The following is a 16,310-nucleotide window of genomic DNA, read 5'->3' as shown; positions in this document are numbered from 1 at the left end:
ACATGGATGCACTGTAGGGAATATATTTTATGAACTATCTTCCTCTTGGATTTGTTGAGATAATTATTTCCCAGTATTTCTTTATACACTAGTATTGAGAGATTGCATAATTCATTTTTTTCTGTTCTAAAGTAATTTAGAAGTCAACTGGAATTGTGGTTTGGACCCGTTCTGAATGTAGTTATGACTTCTACACAGCAACTTCAATGCAGCTCAGACAGGAAAGGAAGTTAAGTTGGTTTATTCAACATAGCAAAATTGTCTTTGTGAAGATTACTTTGAAATAATTTAACGACGTTATTCTTGGAAAACCTTTTAAGTGTTGGAAGATCATACCAATGCCATGGTTTAGGTGCTAGCAGTAGCAAAAAAGGGAGAAAGTTTCTATTTTTAGAGTTGATCCTCCTACACCATGTGAGCCAGCAGACTCTTAGAAGTACAATACAAGCAAAAATCTGTTGTTTCTCCTAATGATACTAACTGCTAGACCAGGTATGTTTAGCCAGGTACATCTGCAGCGATTATCAAATGCTATAATTACTGCTGGAATACATCTGCCTCAACTGATAAAGATGTCAGTGTGCTACCTGATCTCTTGTGTTTTGAGTTCCATTCTTCCCTTCCAAACGGTATTGCTTTTTCCACCATATTTCCTCTTTTTTACTCATTCTTTACTGTTACATTGAACTGGTACTTGAATGCTAAGCTTGCTGTTAATAAAAAAAACCTTTACACTGCTTCTCTTTGCTATAAAAAAAAATTTTAAGGAACTGTGGAAAAACAGATGAGGTTACTGAGACAGTGTAAACCTAGAACCTAGCCCCTCTTCTTACGTTGTAATTAGTTCAAACTTGCTCTATATGTAAAGAATTTAACTAGTATATCATAGTTTATGTAGTCTTTCTCTAATGTCTTGAAGATGGAACAATATTGAACATGCTTTTTTATGTAAGGATTCAGTAGTCATTTGAAAACTACCCCAAAACTTGTTTAAAAAAAAATAGGTTGTTTGATTGCTTATTTAAGCAGATGGAGGGTAAAGAGCCAAAAGAATAAAGCGAAATTGTAATGTGGCAGCATTACAAATGCCTTGGAAATAGTTGATAGGCTATTAAAGATCATCCTGAGAGCCATAATCAATAATTTATTGGTGGCAATGATTAAATGTGAAAAGGAAATGCATATAGATATATATGGACAATATTTACAAAAATGCTCCTTGAACAAACTATGTTACAAGGGAAAGCACCTGATGAAAATTAGCATAAACATAGCTGGACTAAACAACGAAGACCGAGAACAGAAAGGAAACTAAATGTAGTTAAATCCCGTGAAGTGAACCTTATGTTACATGTACACTCATTGAGAGAAGTGGGTACCTCATTTCCATTAAATTAGTTACCAGATTGAAATGACAGGTAGAATTTAACCATTGTTTGGGGTTTTGGGGTTTTTTTTTCTGGTTTTTTTTTGTTTGTTTGTTTGGTTGGGTTTTTTTTTTCCATAGATTTATCTCATCCCTTGATGTGTCCATGCATTTCTGCTGTTAGAAGGTGTTGGCTCTCTGTGCTATGGGCCTTTTGTTTCCAGGTTTATCTCTCAGGACCTGACACAGTTCTAGGGCTCTGTGCGCTTCTGAGTTTTCCTTGGCACTGATTGTGGATTTTAAAGGCCACAATATCCTGGTTTTTTGAGAAGGCAGAAGTGTCTGACACCTGGAGGCAAACACATTACATCAACTTGCTTTATTGCTTCCTGCTGCAACTACTTAATGACTCCCAGAATACAAAATATAATATAAAACAGATACCCACTCTATAAAACTTAAAAGAGTTTAGTCTTCAAATAAATGTGCATACAGTAAGTGAGGGGTTTGGGGAAATAAAAAGCTCTTGTTGTTTTTGTAAAACAGTTAAGGATGGCAATGGAAAACCCAATAGGAATGCAAATACAGATGGACCATTGAATACAGGTGTATACAATATTAGACTAGTAGAGGAGTTGAGATTTGAGATGTATTCTAGTGTGGTTAGAGGAAACTAAAGATACACAAAGATTCTGCTAAGTCTTGCGAAATGTACAATTACTGCTTTAAATCAGCTGTTAAATTATTCTCCAATCATTGCCATAGACCAATCACAGTCAGGACGTTCACAGTGTGGAACAGCAGATTAGTTCTTATTTGATAAAACAACTAATCACCAAGTGTGCAAGTACGAAACACAATCTCATTTCAAAAGTATTGGAGTTAATATGGAATAAATAGTTGTACTCTGCTAGAGCTATATAGACAATAACGGGGTCTTTTAGGACTGCTTGAAAGTGATAATTGTTTAATAGAGGATCAGTTCATACTGGAATCACTACCATGTGAATGCTGAGCTATCAGCTTCTGAAACTCTTTCAAATTGTCTTCAGAAGGGCAGATCCATCTGAGTAGCAGTCTGGACCTATGTCTTGCTTAGTCTATAAATATGTTTGGCAGACAGTTTGGAACACTTACCCATTTCATACCACTGTTTAGTATGTCAGCTTTCCAGAATATTTTCTCTGGGCAATCATTGATCCTCCAGAATAAAAAAGCAAATCTCACTTTATGGTTACATATTTGGTTCATTGCATATTCAGTCCTCCCCTTTTGTATTATGAATCAAGCCCATTAATCTGATGGGATCATCGTGAATGGCTTCTACTTTCACTGTGTTTTTGGCAGCCAGCTGCTCACTGTTGAGGTAAATGCTAACTTTGGAAGCCACCATGGGGTTAGATGATCTTTCTTCTTCATCTTCCTCTAATGAAGGATCATTCTTTCTCCTTGGTTTTCTGCATTTTCCCTTGACACTGTGATCAAGTGATGCATAGCACATTTGACTGGCAGACTCCACCTGAAAGAAAATTCACTTTATGCTCAGTAGTTATCCTTGCTTTAAATTAATATCTAAGTCTTCAACTATGTCTATGCTTTAATCATAATCCTGCCTGCAATTTGCCTAAACTAGCTGTAAAACAGCTCATTAAAAGTACAAATTATTAAACTGTGGGAGAATGGAAAATGGTTCAATATAAGCTAATGGTAAATGACTGACAGTGGCAATGTGGAAAAATTGCTCAAGGTATCACTGGAAAAATTCTCTGTGGGAAAGAGGGAAGCTCATGTAATAAGTCTAGGTTCTTTAGGATGCAAGACATTATTTGATCTGGTTTTATTCTTTTTTATTTTTTAGCTGGAATCCCGTTATTAACAGGCTTTCTTTGTGCAGAAATCCAAAGATGGATGATTGTTGTCTATATATATGATCTCATTTTCAGTGCAAAATGTATGCTTTTTGTGTCTTTTCCCTGATTTTTGTGCTTTTCAAGCCAGATCATCAATGACTGTTGACATCGGAATGTCTAGATTTAAGAAGTTGTTCTTTACCTCCTGGAAATACCCTGTGAGACAGCCTGAAAATCCATTCCTATGAAATATGCGGCAATCAACTTAGGAAATTGATGCTAGGAATGCTTCAATTACAGGCAAATTTCATTTGAAGCTTTCATGCTTTTAGGCATACAGGTATCTCAACAAAGTACAAACCAATAGAAAATAATCTTTCCCTCTTTAAGGCATATAGATTTTGCACTGGACAGGAGAGAGCCAGTCAAACCTATGAGTATCACGTGATGCATGGTTTTCATTCTCGGTTTTCACTTGGTTGATAACTAAACCAAATAAAATTAATTCTTTACATTAGCCATGGATGCAAATTTAACTCCACATGATCTGTGTGCCTGTGGCTGAGCTTTATTATGCTGTATTGCATGGATCTGAACCATCTATAGTTATGCTTCCTTATTAATGACTCAGATTGAATGGAGGGTCAAGTTTGTACTGAAATACTTTGATGAACTGAGATACTAATGCATGGTAATTTTTGTGAGAGTGTGAAGATTTTTGTTATATACTCTTATAGGATAAATAAAGGAACTCTGAGACAGACCATGTTACTCTAATTCAGAAATCTATAACTAAAATTAAAGATACCTGTAGCGGGTTAACTGGTCTTTGAGGCTGGGACTTCATCTGCTCGTAACAACATTCTTCTGTAATTTATCAAAGTAGAAAAATCTTTTTATTAAGACAAGCTACTAAGTCTTAAATAATCAGACCAACAGATTTTCTCTGTTAGAGAATGCTCTAACATTATATTAAATTGATGCTCTAAACTCCCCCCCAGTTTGCTTTGGTAGGATGTTTGTTTTGAAATCACACACAGTTCTCTCCCTCTAATTATAGAGAGGTAAATAACTAAGAAATTCAGACACGTACTGTGAAAATGGAAATAATTGTGTTCATATGAAGGAGAGGTTTCTTATTATTTACTTATATGAGTGTCATTTCAGAGTGGTAGGAGGACTTCTTGCAATTAAGAGGTAGCAATGTAGTGATTAATTTTTCAGCACAGGCAGCCATTTCTTTGACTGAGAAAGAGGTTGTGAGTTGCAGAAGCTAGTGATTAAATTCTGTTCCTGAGTCTACTTCAGTTTTCTGTAAATTTGGTTCTAGTTATTTTCTCATGTTATATCTCATTTTAGCGGCCAGTAAAAGAGATTACTTCCTGACAGTTTTCAGACTTTTACAATGTCACTGCATTTGAGCATTGACTTGATTCAATTTATGCAAACTGTATGAAAAAGTTGGGTTTGTTTGGGCTTTTTTTCCCCTGCAGTTGAAGTGCTTTAGTTTTGCTTAGCTCCAATTAAGGCTTGCAGAAAAAGTCGTTCTCATTACTTAAATACTGCTTTAACTCTGTAAGGGCTTTGAAACCCTCTGCACATCCAGCTTTCACTGCAGTTACATGATGTTACAGCCTTTAATGTGCCTGCCAAGCTGTCTGCCCACCATTCAGCTGCTGGGCTTCAGCACATTTGACAGTGTTGCTGGTGATATGTGGATAGCCACAGCAGAGAGCTGGTATGTGTTTGTTTCTGCCTGCTTCTGTGGGAGCACTGACCTTGGACTGTAAGTAATATGTGGTTTAGATTGCTTTAATAGGCGTGGATCAAGCTGCTGTTTGAGATAATGTAGCTTTACATTTAGACAAGCTCTTTATTTTGAGATACTTGGCTGAACAGGAACGTATGGACTGTAAAAAATCAAATTCAGTATGAGATCTGCTCTTATAAATAGTAGTGTAGTATGAAGGTTTGCATTTCTATCCCAAGTATCTTTTTAACAATTTCAATTATATCAGTAGTTGAAAATATGTAGATTCTCAAGTTTGCTGTTTGAGAAATGCAAAATATGTCAGTCAGTCATTTTTTAATCATACATTTTTATAGCTACTGAATAGACACGTGTTCCTAAAATGAAGCTTACCTAAAATATCTTGATTGAGATTGCCGTAAACAGGATAATCTTCTGTGTGATAGCCATCATAGCTACAAGGGGAATGAAAAAATACTTTTAATTCACAGAATATGCTTTATTTAGCACCCCAATACTATATTTTAGTAAATGTTTTATGGACATATGCAGATTGTGTGTGTATATCTATATATAGCAGATTGTTTGTTATCTTATAAACAAAATCAAAAATATCAGAGGGGGTAGAAATGGCAGTATGGATATTCTAAAGAGAGATTTGTTACCTAGCCCAAAACTGAACTCTCCTTTCCTGTAACTTCATTAAGCACAAAGCTAATCTCAAGGCTATTTATTAAGCTACAGTTTGAGGTAGGGTAAGAAATATTGATGATCACTGAAAGGAACCCAATTCATGTCCTCTGAGACCACTCTGCAATACAAACTAAAGCACCGTATGTGTCTTTTGGGACAATGTTCTTAAAAGGTCCCCTCTTGATTCAACTAAAATACTTCTGTCAACACAAACAGAGAAGACTATCTGCTTTGCATTTTAAATTGCATGTTGTGTTTCATTACCTGGTGGTTGAAAATGTTTTTAAGTGGATTTGTAAAATGGGAATTGTTAGTGGGAAGCACTTTGTAACCTTCCTACTGCACTCCTATATTGCATCTCATCAAGGGGGTGAAGTCGTGCTCTAACACCACATTCAGTGGTCTTTTTCACTTGAACAGGAAGTAATAGACAAATATAGACTTTCTAATTTCAAGAAAATTTGTAATTGAGAATTGGTTTTGGGTAACAGGTGCAGGCTTTTGTATTTTTGTTTCAAGGGCCTTTTGTATTTGTATTGAGATGAGACTATCCATCTCTGTTTTCTAAAGTTTGGGCTTGGTTTGGGGTATTCTTCTGTGTGGCATAAGAGAGAGAGACTTGAAACAGATTTGCGTAACAGATCATGAGATATCCTACAGCTGTAAACAGACTTTTTTATTGCTTTTAGATGCTGTGTGTAAAAGATGGTTATGAAATGTAAATACATGTAAATTATTGCTCCACAAGTATTAACTATCAGACTATAATTTGTCACTGCTTTGTGAGAGCTGAGAGTTCTTTTAAATTATTATGGAATTATTGACTTTAAGTGATAGGTAAAGGTGGTTTAACTCAATACCTTGCACTTTCAGATAAAATAGTATTAGCATGCAATTATTTCATTGTTGATAAAATGACTGGAGGGTGTATCTCAGATGTGAATATTTTTTCCCTAGGTTTTTTGAAATTTTTTTTTCCACTACCAACATTTCCAGGCAGACTGCATGAGATATTGAATTTTCCTCTATGCCATCCCTCCAAAGCAATCTGTCATTATTTATTGCATTGCATATTTTAGCCTTGCCAGAAAAAAACTTTTTTATGCAACTTACCGTGGGTCATTCTCTTCATAGTCTTTAAGCATTTTAGCTAGAAATTTAAAAAAAAAAAGAAGTTAAGAGAAAATGAAATGTTATTTTAGAACACTTCAGTCTCAACAGGCATGGTTTTGGTTTTGTTTTAGAGAATACAGTTGAAAGCTCTGGGTCTCAGGATCTTCATTTGTCCCTCTACTTTTCTCAAATATTTTGTCAAATACAAAAAATATTTGTGTTATGGCCTTGTGCTGTGTCTACAAAGTCTACATTAGTTTACAATACCCAAAAACCATATTATAACATATGTGATTCATTATTTATTTCCTCCACATTCTCCTTCTCCCTCATTTTTTTCTCTCAGACTTTCTCTGGGGAGGTGAATTGTGTCAATTGTACAAAGTGATGGGTTTATTTATTTCACTAGTTCTGGTATGGCTGAAAAAGAGATCCTGTGATCCACACAGATGAAGAAACTGAAGCAGAGAGGCAATGGCTACAAAGAGATTTCATGCTAGAGCTTGATGAATAATTCAGGGATGCCTGACTTTCTAAACTCTGCTCCACGACTCCAGAATTTACCACAGTAAGCTCCAACTCGATGACTAATGCAGCATCAGCCACTCTGACCTCAATCTTAGTCAGGTTAGTTTTGTAAATGATTGTGATTCTTCCTCATAGAGATATCTGCCTAGTAGCCCTAAAACACAAACCAAAAAGCTCAACTGACACCCATCCGGAAAGACCTCCAGCAACTCTCTTAATATCCTGTGAATATCTGACTCTAATACTTGGTGAGCTCAGTCTGTAAGCACAGGCCTTCTCTTTATGTAGATTACATACACAGGTGTATCTAGCCTTGTTGAAGTCACCAGAGTTTGCCTGCCCACCCCTACATGTACAGCACAGGGGATGTTTTCCCGGTGTAAAGGGAATGGTGAGAACTGTTCAACTTCCTAACCATAGAATCACATGCATAAGAGAGGTTTCACTGGCACAATCTGTCAAAAAGTAAAAGTTAATTTCAACCAAAACCAGAGTATGACTGCAGCCATATGAGAGACACACTGGTTTAAGAAATACATTAGAATTCCGTTATGAAAAGCAATTACAATGTTTTTCCAAAATACACTGATAAGGCATAAAATCTGTATGAAATCTGAAATTCAAACAAGCATTCTGGAATTTGGGGAGGAGAAAATTTTCTCAAATGTATTTTCTATCAGTGCATCTACTTAAAATAATTTCTAAATGGAAATATAAATAATAATCAGTTTTAGGAAAGGTATACTTCCTAGGAAAGGAAATTGCAGGTATTAAAAATAGACTTAAAAAATAAAAATTTAGTCAGAGCTAAATTCTTCTTGTTTTGCTGATTTACCTTCAAAGAATGGATTTAGGTAGTTGTTTTTAGCAGTGGATTGGTCAGTTAGCAATCGCTCGGTAACCATAACTGAACCATCTCTCCTAAAAATTTTCAAAAGATAAATCCGTGCCAAAATATAACTTTAAGATTCAGAAGCATCAATTTGTCGACTTGATAGCTCTGAGCAAGGATGGCTTTAAACATTGAAATTTGATTCCTTACTAAGAGACATTACTTACCTTGCTTCTTTTTCATACAGTGTACAATATTCAGTGTCATTGAAACAAGCAGAGCCAAACTCAGTAAGGCCAAAACTCCCCAGACAGAAAAATGGCAGTCCATTCCTGTAACTGAAAGAAAATATACTATTTGTGTTGTCAAACATATTACTGTATTCTTTGTGCTTGGCTGGTTTTTGGTTTCTGTAATCAAAGCTGCTATTTCATTGTTTACTCTCTGACTAAGAGTATATTAATTATTTAGCTTGTATTGCTATACAAGCTAAATAATTAATATCAAGACCAGTTGCTAAATATTAAGAAAGCAACTTTAATAAACTTTTAGCAGAAATACTGTTTCATAGGAATTCAGCCAAAGATTAAGCTATTGGTTTGCCTGTAAGATGCAGTAAAAATCAGAAATTCATAAACAAAAAAGTCATTTTACTGGATAGCTTTGAAATTATTTTTGCAGCTGTCTTTAAGTTAGTATTTGCAGTAAATTAAGTAAATTCTTAGCTAAATTCTAGAGTTCATGAAAGTAGTTCCGAGTTTAGCCAAAACAAGTTTGCTGGATGTGTCTCAGAATAATAGCTAAGACTGTAACATTTTAACAATTCCTGAAAAAAAGTCAAAATTTGGTTATGTTTTCTTGCATTGTTTTCCAGCTATTAAAACCACTTACTTGTTCTTATTTTCTTGCCTGAGAAACCAGAGAAAGTGATGGCATCAGCTGGGAACCAGTGAAGCCCCAAGAAAAATTTCAAACAGCTCCTGGAAAATCACTTGGTAAAAGGTGGCTCCACTTATCTGAACAAAATCTTTTTCTCTAAACTTGCCACTCCTTGCAATAAGAAAGACAGGAAAGAACCCCCCTGCACAAAATGTGTTTTTTCATTTAATTAATTCTTTGATTAACCTAGTTTATACAAATTTTCCATCACAAACCATGCAGAAGAAAATAGCCTATTTGTGGCTGTCTAGTGGCCAAAATTATCAGCGTTGCTACGAATGGCCTGCGAAAGCCTTCTGTGACAGAGGAAACACTGAGCCAAATAAATGAGTGAAAGGAGCTTGAAGCTTTATTCTTAACTTTCCCCAGAGGCATATTTCATGTTCTCTGAGATTTGGAGTGTTTGAAATAAAGCCTGGTGCCTAAAACTAATGCCCTCTAATAGTGCATAAAAAGAAACATGTAGCTGAAGCAGAGCAGTCAAGGGGCTGTCATCAGGACAATACTGATCCTTAAAGCACTTTGTTGGTTTTTGACATACCTGGATTCCCTCGGGAAGCCCACATTTTGTTTGCTTCCTAAGCCAAGTTAAAGGAGTACAGGAATGCACTTTTCCATGTTGCTGGCCAAGGGAGGGTGGCAATGCATTTGCTCCTGCTGAGAAAACAGAGCTTTGTTCCTTGACTGACTGGGCTCCAGCTCAAAACCTTCTAACAGGTTTTGCCGCCTTATTGTGCTGGTGTTGCCAAAGCTCTTTTTGTTTTGTTGTACTCCAACCTCCAGGTGTTCTTAAAATGACAAAACAAGATGAGATAAGCCCTGGCAGTAAAAAATCACAAATCACCTGGGCTTCTGGGATGCAGGTTTCTTTCCTGATCAGAGTGCTCTTTTAAAAGGAACAACACAAAGCAAATAAGCTGTAATTTTCTGACAGACTTTTAACACTTTTTTTGCACATGGTACTTTCAGTGACCATTTATTTTTCTTTTTAAACTAAACATCTTATTGCCCTTCTTTTCTACTACTTGAGTTCTCCCAAAGGTGTTTGAGAGTTTTTTATTACTGCAGTACTTCTTTTCATGTTGAAAGGCACTTTTATGCAATGAGATACAGACATTTATGAGGAGAGACAACATCCCCATGGAGCAGCTATACATCATTCCAGTTTTTCAGGGAAGGAATTAAAAGAATGGGAGATCCTACACTGAGAAGATGTTATCAGGGTGCATCAAGAATCACCAGTCTTTGGAACCTGGTTACTTTGCAATTAGTGATATTATTGCATCTCGTGCAACCTGTCCAAAACTACAAGTCTGTCCAGAACAAGAAATTTCAGGATTCACTGTTGTGCCTAAATAATCAGAATCCTCTCATTCTTCTCCTGTCTTTTTTATCTTTTCTGATGTGATTGGTTTCCATTCTTCTCATGTTCATTTCATATTTCTTTTCCTACAAACACTTTTCCCAGGGAGCAGAAGCAGCATTGTGGCCTATGAGAAAGGAAGCACGTGTAACTGTGATAGAATCACAGAATCAACCACGTTGGAAAAGTCCTCTGAGATCATCGAGTCCAGCCTGTGACTGAACAACACCTTGCCAACTGCACCATGGCACTCAGTGCCATGATCATTTCTCCTGAATCACCTCAGTGACAGGGACTCTACCAGCTCCCTGGGCAGCCCATTCCACAAGCCACAACACTGAGACTCATTAGAACAAAAAGAGTAAGCAGGTACCAAAAGTACAATAATGATCTAACAGTGTCCTTTTTCTTCTTATAGAAGGTTGTCATTTATCTCTCTGATTCAGGAATCCAATTGTTGCTTGGTGCTTCCAGTGTAGAAGGAAAACTCTTAGCTTCAATTTGACCATTTTCAGTCCTTAACTGGCCCACTTTTTGTTGACAAGTATTATTTTCCTGTTTCAGTTTTTGATTTAAATTGAAATTATTATCTGGAAAATAGTAAAGGCTGCATAAAATTATTTTCTTTTTAGTTTTCAAGTTTAAATTCAATAGTATTTGAGCCATCCTACTTCTCAAGAATTTAAAAAACGTTTTACGGATAAAAAGATATACAACTTGGATTTCTCATAAAATGTACCAATGTTTTAAATCTCACAATCTATAGTTCTTAAGCATGATTTAGGAAGTTTCATGGGTTTGGGTAGATTAGGAAAAGAACATTTAAATTTCTTCCTGGATGAACACTACTTCGTTTATTTTAAAATTTATTTTCCATAACACTGACTTAAACATCTGCTTGTGTTTCAGTAGAATGTATACAAACATATGTGTGACTTCAGCTTTTTTTTTTGTTTGTTTTTGTAATACTAGCTATTTGTTTGTCAGACAACACTACTTATATGGGAGAAACAATACTTAGCCTGTAAAACCATAGTGAACACCTTGATCGGAGATGTACTGGTGCTCTTCTGAGAGCTCCACGCCATTCTAACATTAGTTTCAAGCTAATCATAATACCCAGATTTAAAATATGAGAAAATCTGATTTTATATCCCAGCTTTACAGATATGCAACTCCCAGATCTTCCTATGTCTTCTTGTTCTTACAGGTGTTTCTGATACACTGCTCACATTTGTAACTGCATTATTTCAATATTAACTACTTTGACAACAGCAGCATTAGAAGGAAAGCTGACCAACTGTGTGAAGAACAATTTGTCTCCATGGGTAACTACACTGCCCTCCTTAAATGTACAAGAGCAGATGCAACCTCTCACACTTAACAGGTTGTGCTAAAGACAAAAATAAGATAAGGAGACTGTAGATGGTGAGTGAGAAATAAACAGCAAGTCTATTAGACTAATTCTATTACATTCTGAAATGTTGTCTTTTATTCTATTGTCTAATTTTAATTCTCATGCAGATCATCTATTCTCAAATGGAGCAAAACGATAATAATCTTTTTTTACGTAACATATAATTAGTCCAAAGAACCATGACACTGTATTCAGGGGCATTCTCATTCAGCCATCAAATTGAATATTTAAAAAAAAGAATGTTGTATCTTTTGAAAAAAGTCATATGGAATAATTAGGCCACTTAGGAATAGGACACTATGATTCTAAAAGGATAAGCTCAAATTCCATCAGGGTTTTCTGTGACAGTCTATCTGTGATAGGAAAACTTCAGGGTGGTGGTAGTTTGTTACAAGAAATAATACTGAAGTCTTCTTAAAGTAATGTGCTCCTCTGTAAAAGGAAGATGTTCATTACATACCCAAGGTTTCATGAGAGGGACAACAATTCTTTTTATATTGTTAAAAGATTTTGGGATGTGTGAGTGGAGAAATATTATATTTAATAATTATAAAGATGACAGTATTTTGATTAACTAATATCAGACTCTCTCTAGTATTATTGACACATTCTTATGTTGCTGTTCTTATATTTATCTTTGAAAACCAGGTTAAACTTGGAGTAGCCTCCAAGTAGAATGTCTGTCTTAGGTAAGTTGCTTCATTTGGATAATGTTTTTATTTTTCTGACTTCAGGAATGGGTTACTCACCACCTCTTAGTATACATTCCAGTGTTATAAACTGAATGTACTAAATTCATGCCACAAAATACAGACAAACAACAGACCTTCTAAATACGTAGTTAATTGAGCTTTTTCTCTTTAAAAGTCTATTGACAACTTTCTCCACCAACAGAAACATGGGAATAGATAGAGTTTTGGTTATTTGTTCTTAGATTTTCTCTTTACAGGGTTCATTATATTGTCACTGGAATGCTGTGAGGGAAAAGAAGCAAAAATAAAACCCAACCAAAAAAACAAAAGCCTCCAAAACATTCTAATCTTTCCTGGGTGAATTTCTGCTATTCCTTTTATTGCAACTCAAAGGAGTGGATATAATCCTGTACTTACCTGTAGGGAGTGGAGCCAGATTTAACAATTCATGTTGGATATTTGTCCTATTAACAACATAAGAATAGGTAGCAGAAGTGCTATGTTTTGTTCCTCCTTGCTTTAATATATTTTGTTTAGATAATCCATCACAAGGGAGATAGGCTACCTCTACCAGGTTTTTGTACTGAAAAAAACGTGAGGTGAGGAACACAGATACCATCTAGCTGGACATGCCATCTGTGGTATCAACGTGTTATCCACAGAGGCAGATTAATTGCTACCAGATTTATGCTGATGATCTGGAGCACAGAATGGTTTCTTTCTTTTCTTTCCTCTTATTTTTGTCTACAAATTTGTTAAAGATTACATAAAACTGTCTTTCCACCCCCCTTCCAATTAAACATTGATATAAATAATATTTTGTTCTAATGGCCCTTAGAAAAAGAAACTCATTAAGAGACTGATGAATGTTAAATTAGCATTAAAAATGCTTCCACCTGTGTGAGCATTTAATACAGGATTAATTCTCTGAAAAAGATTCCTTAAACTGCAATTAATTAGTGCACAACTAATTGCTTTGTAAGATATCAGCTTCATACTTCAGAAGGGAAACAGTACATTGTAAAATAAGAAAGCCCACAGCACAGTATTTTCAGAATAAAACTAATGCCTTAGTTAATGAAGGTTTAGCACCCTGAGCCACCTTTTTAGGAGCCTGCAAATCTACCATAGCATTGTACTGCTCCTATGCTTACTAATTTAAAAGATAAGGCTTACCTGGTTCTGCTGCTTCCAGGAATACTCTCCTCTTCTTTATCCAAAAGGAAATCAAGTTACGTTGGCAGAAGTTGGATACTCTTGTTTTGAGCCTGGCAGCATGAACCTGTCTTTAGAGTTGCTGTTAATCTCAAATCCCTCCAGTCTTTTTTTTCGCCTTCTTTCTTACAAACAGGAAATGTGGTTCAGCTTTTACACGCAAACACACATTCTCCTTCAGTGTTTGCCTCCAAGAGAGAATTAAAGTATTTATGTGTACTCTTGTATTTACTGTCCACCTGTCTTGTCTCAGAAAGACATGTACAGGACAATTAGTTTCAGTTATGTGATACAAACCTACTTTTGAAATATTCATATTCACGTTCTAAGTCTTCTTGGGTTTAATGTTATATTGAATTCAACAAAAGTATTTAGATACTTCTTAAAGTAAATTACAGAACTATTTTACCTAGGAGTGCTATGTGACCCTTCCTCTCTTGTAGTTTCTAAACCAAGGCAGAAAATCATTGCTGAGAGCTTACAGTTTAGCAACAATAGGATTCAGAGGCATGATGAAGGAATTATAACACTGCCAGCTCTTGAAAGTCAGGTTAGAATAATATAATGTCATTCCTCCATTCTTTAGAGTTTATGAATCTGGGGCCACAGTCCAGTACAATTGTAGAAAGAAAGGATAAACCAGTATGTGGCTTACTATATATATTTGTCTTTAGAATTTAATGAAACGTGTCTGTGTTTAGGTAGAGAAGCCATTTTATTCTCAGAATCAGAGTAGCTTCTTCCAAAGGAAGTTTGAATGCTGAGCACTGTCATAGAAACCTTCTGTTAGCTTCTGATGTTTTAGTTTGGCTTTTGGGGTTTTTCTTCAGAGCAAACAGTTTTATTTCCTACAAAGAATGATGTAGAAGTGGGAGGGGGTTCTTATGAAAAGCATGTGAATCACATGATTGTGTTTGTCTTTTTGGAATACATAAACTGAAATAGCCCTCAGTGTAGTCTAATGAGCAATGTAAAGCTCTGCTCTTTCTCTAATGTGAGAAAATGTCCTCTGCAATCTTTGTTTACTTTGGATTATTATTTCTGTATTAACTGCCTTGGATTCAATGCTTAAGAAATAATTTACTGGATTAGCATCTTATTTGAACATGAAGGAACAGATTAGTCTTGATTAATATAATATATCCCATTCAAGTCTAAGGGTGGTATAGACTCTTAACTGCTCAGAGCTTTATCATAATGAAGTGAATAGAGCAGGAGGAATTAAGCTGAAAATACTTAGAATGGTGGCAATTCTTATCAAAGGAAACTGAACTGAGAGAGGAACTGGAGAGGGTGGAAGATGTACATTGTGAAAACAAAGACAGTTGCTTCGTTTCTCAGCTAGGAGCACGTGGAGTAAATCTGAGATCGGCAGAAGATTCCAAATAAACTGCTTATCAGCCTGACCAAGAAGCTTACAAGAAATAAACTCCTTTGGAGATAATTAGGAGCATAATGGAAAGGTGAACATTGAGAAGGCAGCAGGGGATTTCTGAGTCTGTAGTCCTACTGGTGTGTTAATAAACCTGCTCTCCAAGAGCAAATCATTCCTGTACTGTATCAGCTTCGAATGGCTGCAAAAGCAAAGTCTATTGGAATAATGTGAACTTGGTATGCTGTTTTGGGCAACATGCAAGAGACAGAAGGCTCTGTTAGATAGCAAGAAAATATTCGCTTCAGGCAGTAAAATCCATTGGGAATATGAGGTTTCTTTTTTTTCCCCTTTCCTGTGTATCAGTGCTACATTTAAAAAATTAAGAGAGCCAGTAGTCTGGGTAAAGTGCTGTTATTCAGGACAATACAGACAAGGACAAATCATTACTATATTTAGAAAGAGAGGACATAAGGCAATGCTACTTCATCCCCATCAATTGCATACAAAGGCATTTCCTCCTCTGTTTTAAGTCCCCGAGCTATAAATTCCTCGGTGCATATCCCAGCAAAATGTCTCTGCCTGCTTAATTACTTATGTGATCTTTGGTAAACATATGATGCTGGTATCTCGAGAAGAGAGTCTGTCTCAAGTGGACATCTGCCTTGGCTGGGAATAGCTCTTGCTAATGAAGTTCTTGGAGAAGGTAAACGGACCACAATTAAATATTGATGTGCACAGATGTACATGAAGGAGTGAGTCTGTGCTGAAATGGAGTCAAACAAACAGTACAAAAGTACATCTTGTGGTGTTTGCGAGTTGCCAGCAAGTTGTGCTTTTCTAAAACTGCAGAATGCATGTTTATTCTGGCTTCCTGAAGGTGAAATAAGTTGCACAACTGACAACACCATCAGGCCTCAAATGCCTACTTTATCTATTACTACTCAAATTGCAACCTTTCTTTGAAAAATCGTATTATTTTCTATTCTAAGTGCTGTAGTGGAAATCCCCTTGCAAAGAATGTAAGAGACACTCTTTGTAGTAGCAGTCTTGAAAAGAATAGGTATTCCTCCAAGATGTAAGTTATATTTCTGTTTGAAATGGAAATCTATTTTTAATAATAAAATTTCAGAATTTTCTGGGCAAAGTACAGCAGAAATGTTTTTAATTGGGTTTATGC

At 35.8% G+C, this 16,310-nt stretch overlaps 1 protein-coding gene across 2 annotated transcripts; it reads right to left on the bottom strand.

The window, feature by feature from the left end:
* Positions 1–225: 225 nt before the first annotated feature.
* Positions 226–13,961, bottom strand: LOC132322792 (T-cell receptor-associated transmembrane adapter 1). 2 transcript variants are annotated; one of them, XM_059837514.1, is made up of 7 exons: positions 13,720–13,961; positions 9,613–9,728; positions 8,360–8,470; positions 6,773–6,809; positions 5,360–5,421; positions 4,025–4,083; positions 226–2,885 (listed from the first exon to the last, which is right to left on the bottom strand). In XM_059837514.1, exons 2-7 carry the CDS (start codon positions 9,635–9,637, stop codon positions 2,625–2,627), a joined length of 555 nt encoding a protein of 184 aa, XP_059693497.1. In that variant the 5' UTR covers positions 9,638–9,728; positions 13,720–13,961; the 3' UTR covers positions 226–2,624. The 2 variants fall into 2 exon arrangements, with proteins under 2 accessions (XP_059693497.1, XP_059693499.1); XM_059837516.1 differs by lacking the exon at positions 9,613–9,728 and having other exon boundaries at positions 13,720–13,953.
* Positions 13,962–16,310: the final 2,349 nt, after the last annotated feature.

This window comes from Haemorhous mexicanus, chromosome 2 (assembly GCF_027477595.1).
Source record: "Haemorhous mexicanus isolate bHaeMex1 chromosome 2, bHaeMex1.pri, whole genome shotgun sequence".
In the NCBI taxonomy this organism is placed as follows: Eukaryota; Metazoa; Chordata; class Aves; order Passeriformes; family Fringillidae; genus Haemorhous; species Haemorhous mexicanus.
The sequence above is the reverse complement of the archived record's forward strand: the minus strand, read 5'-3'. Positions and strand labels throughout refer to the sequence as shown.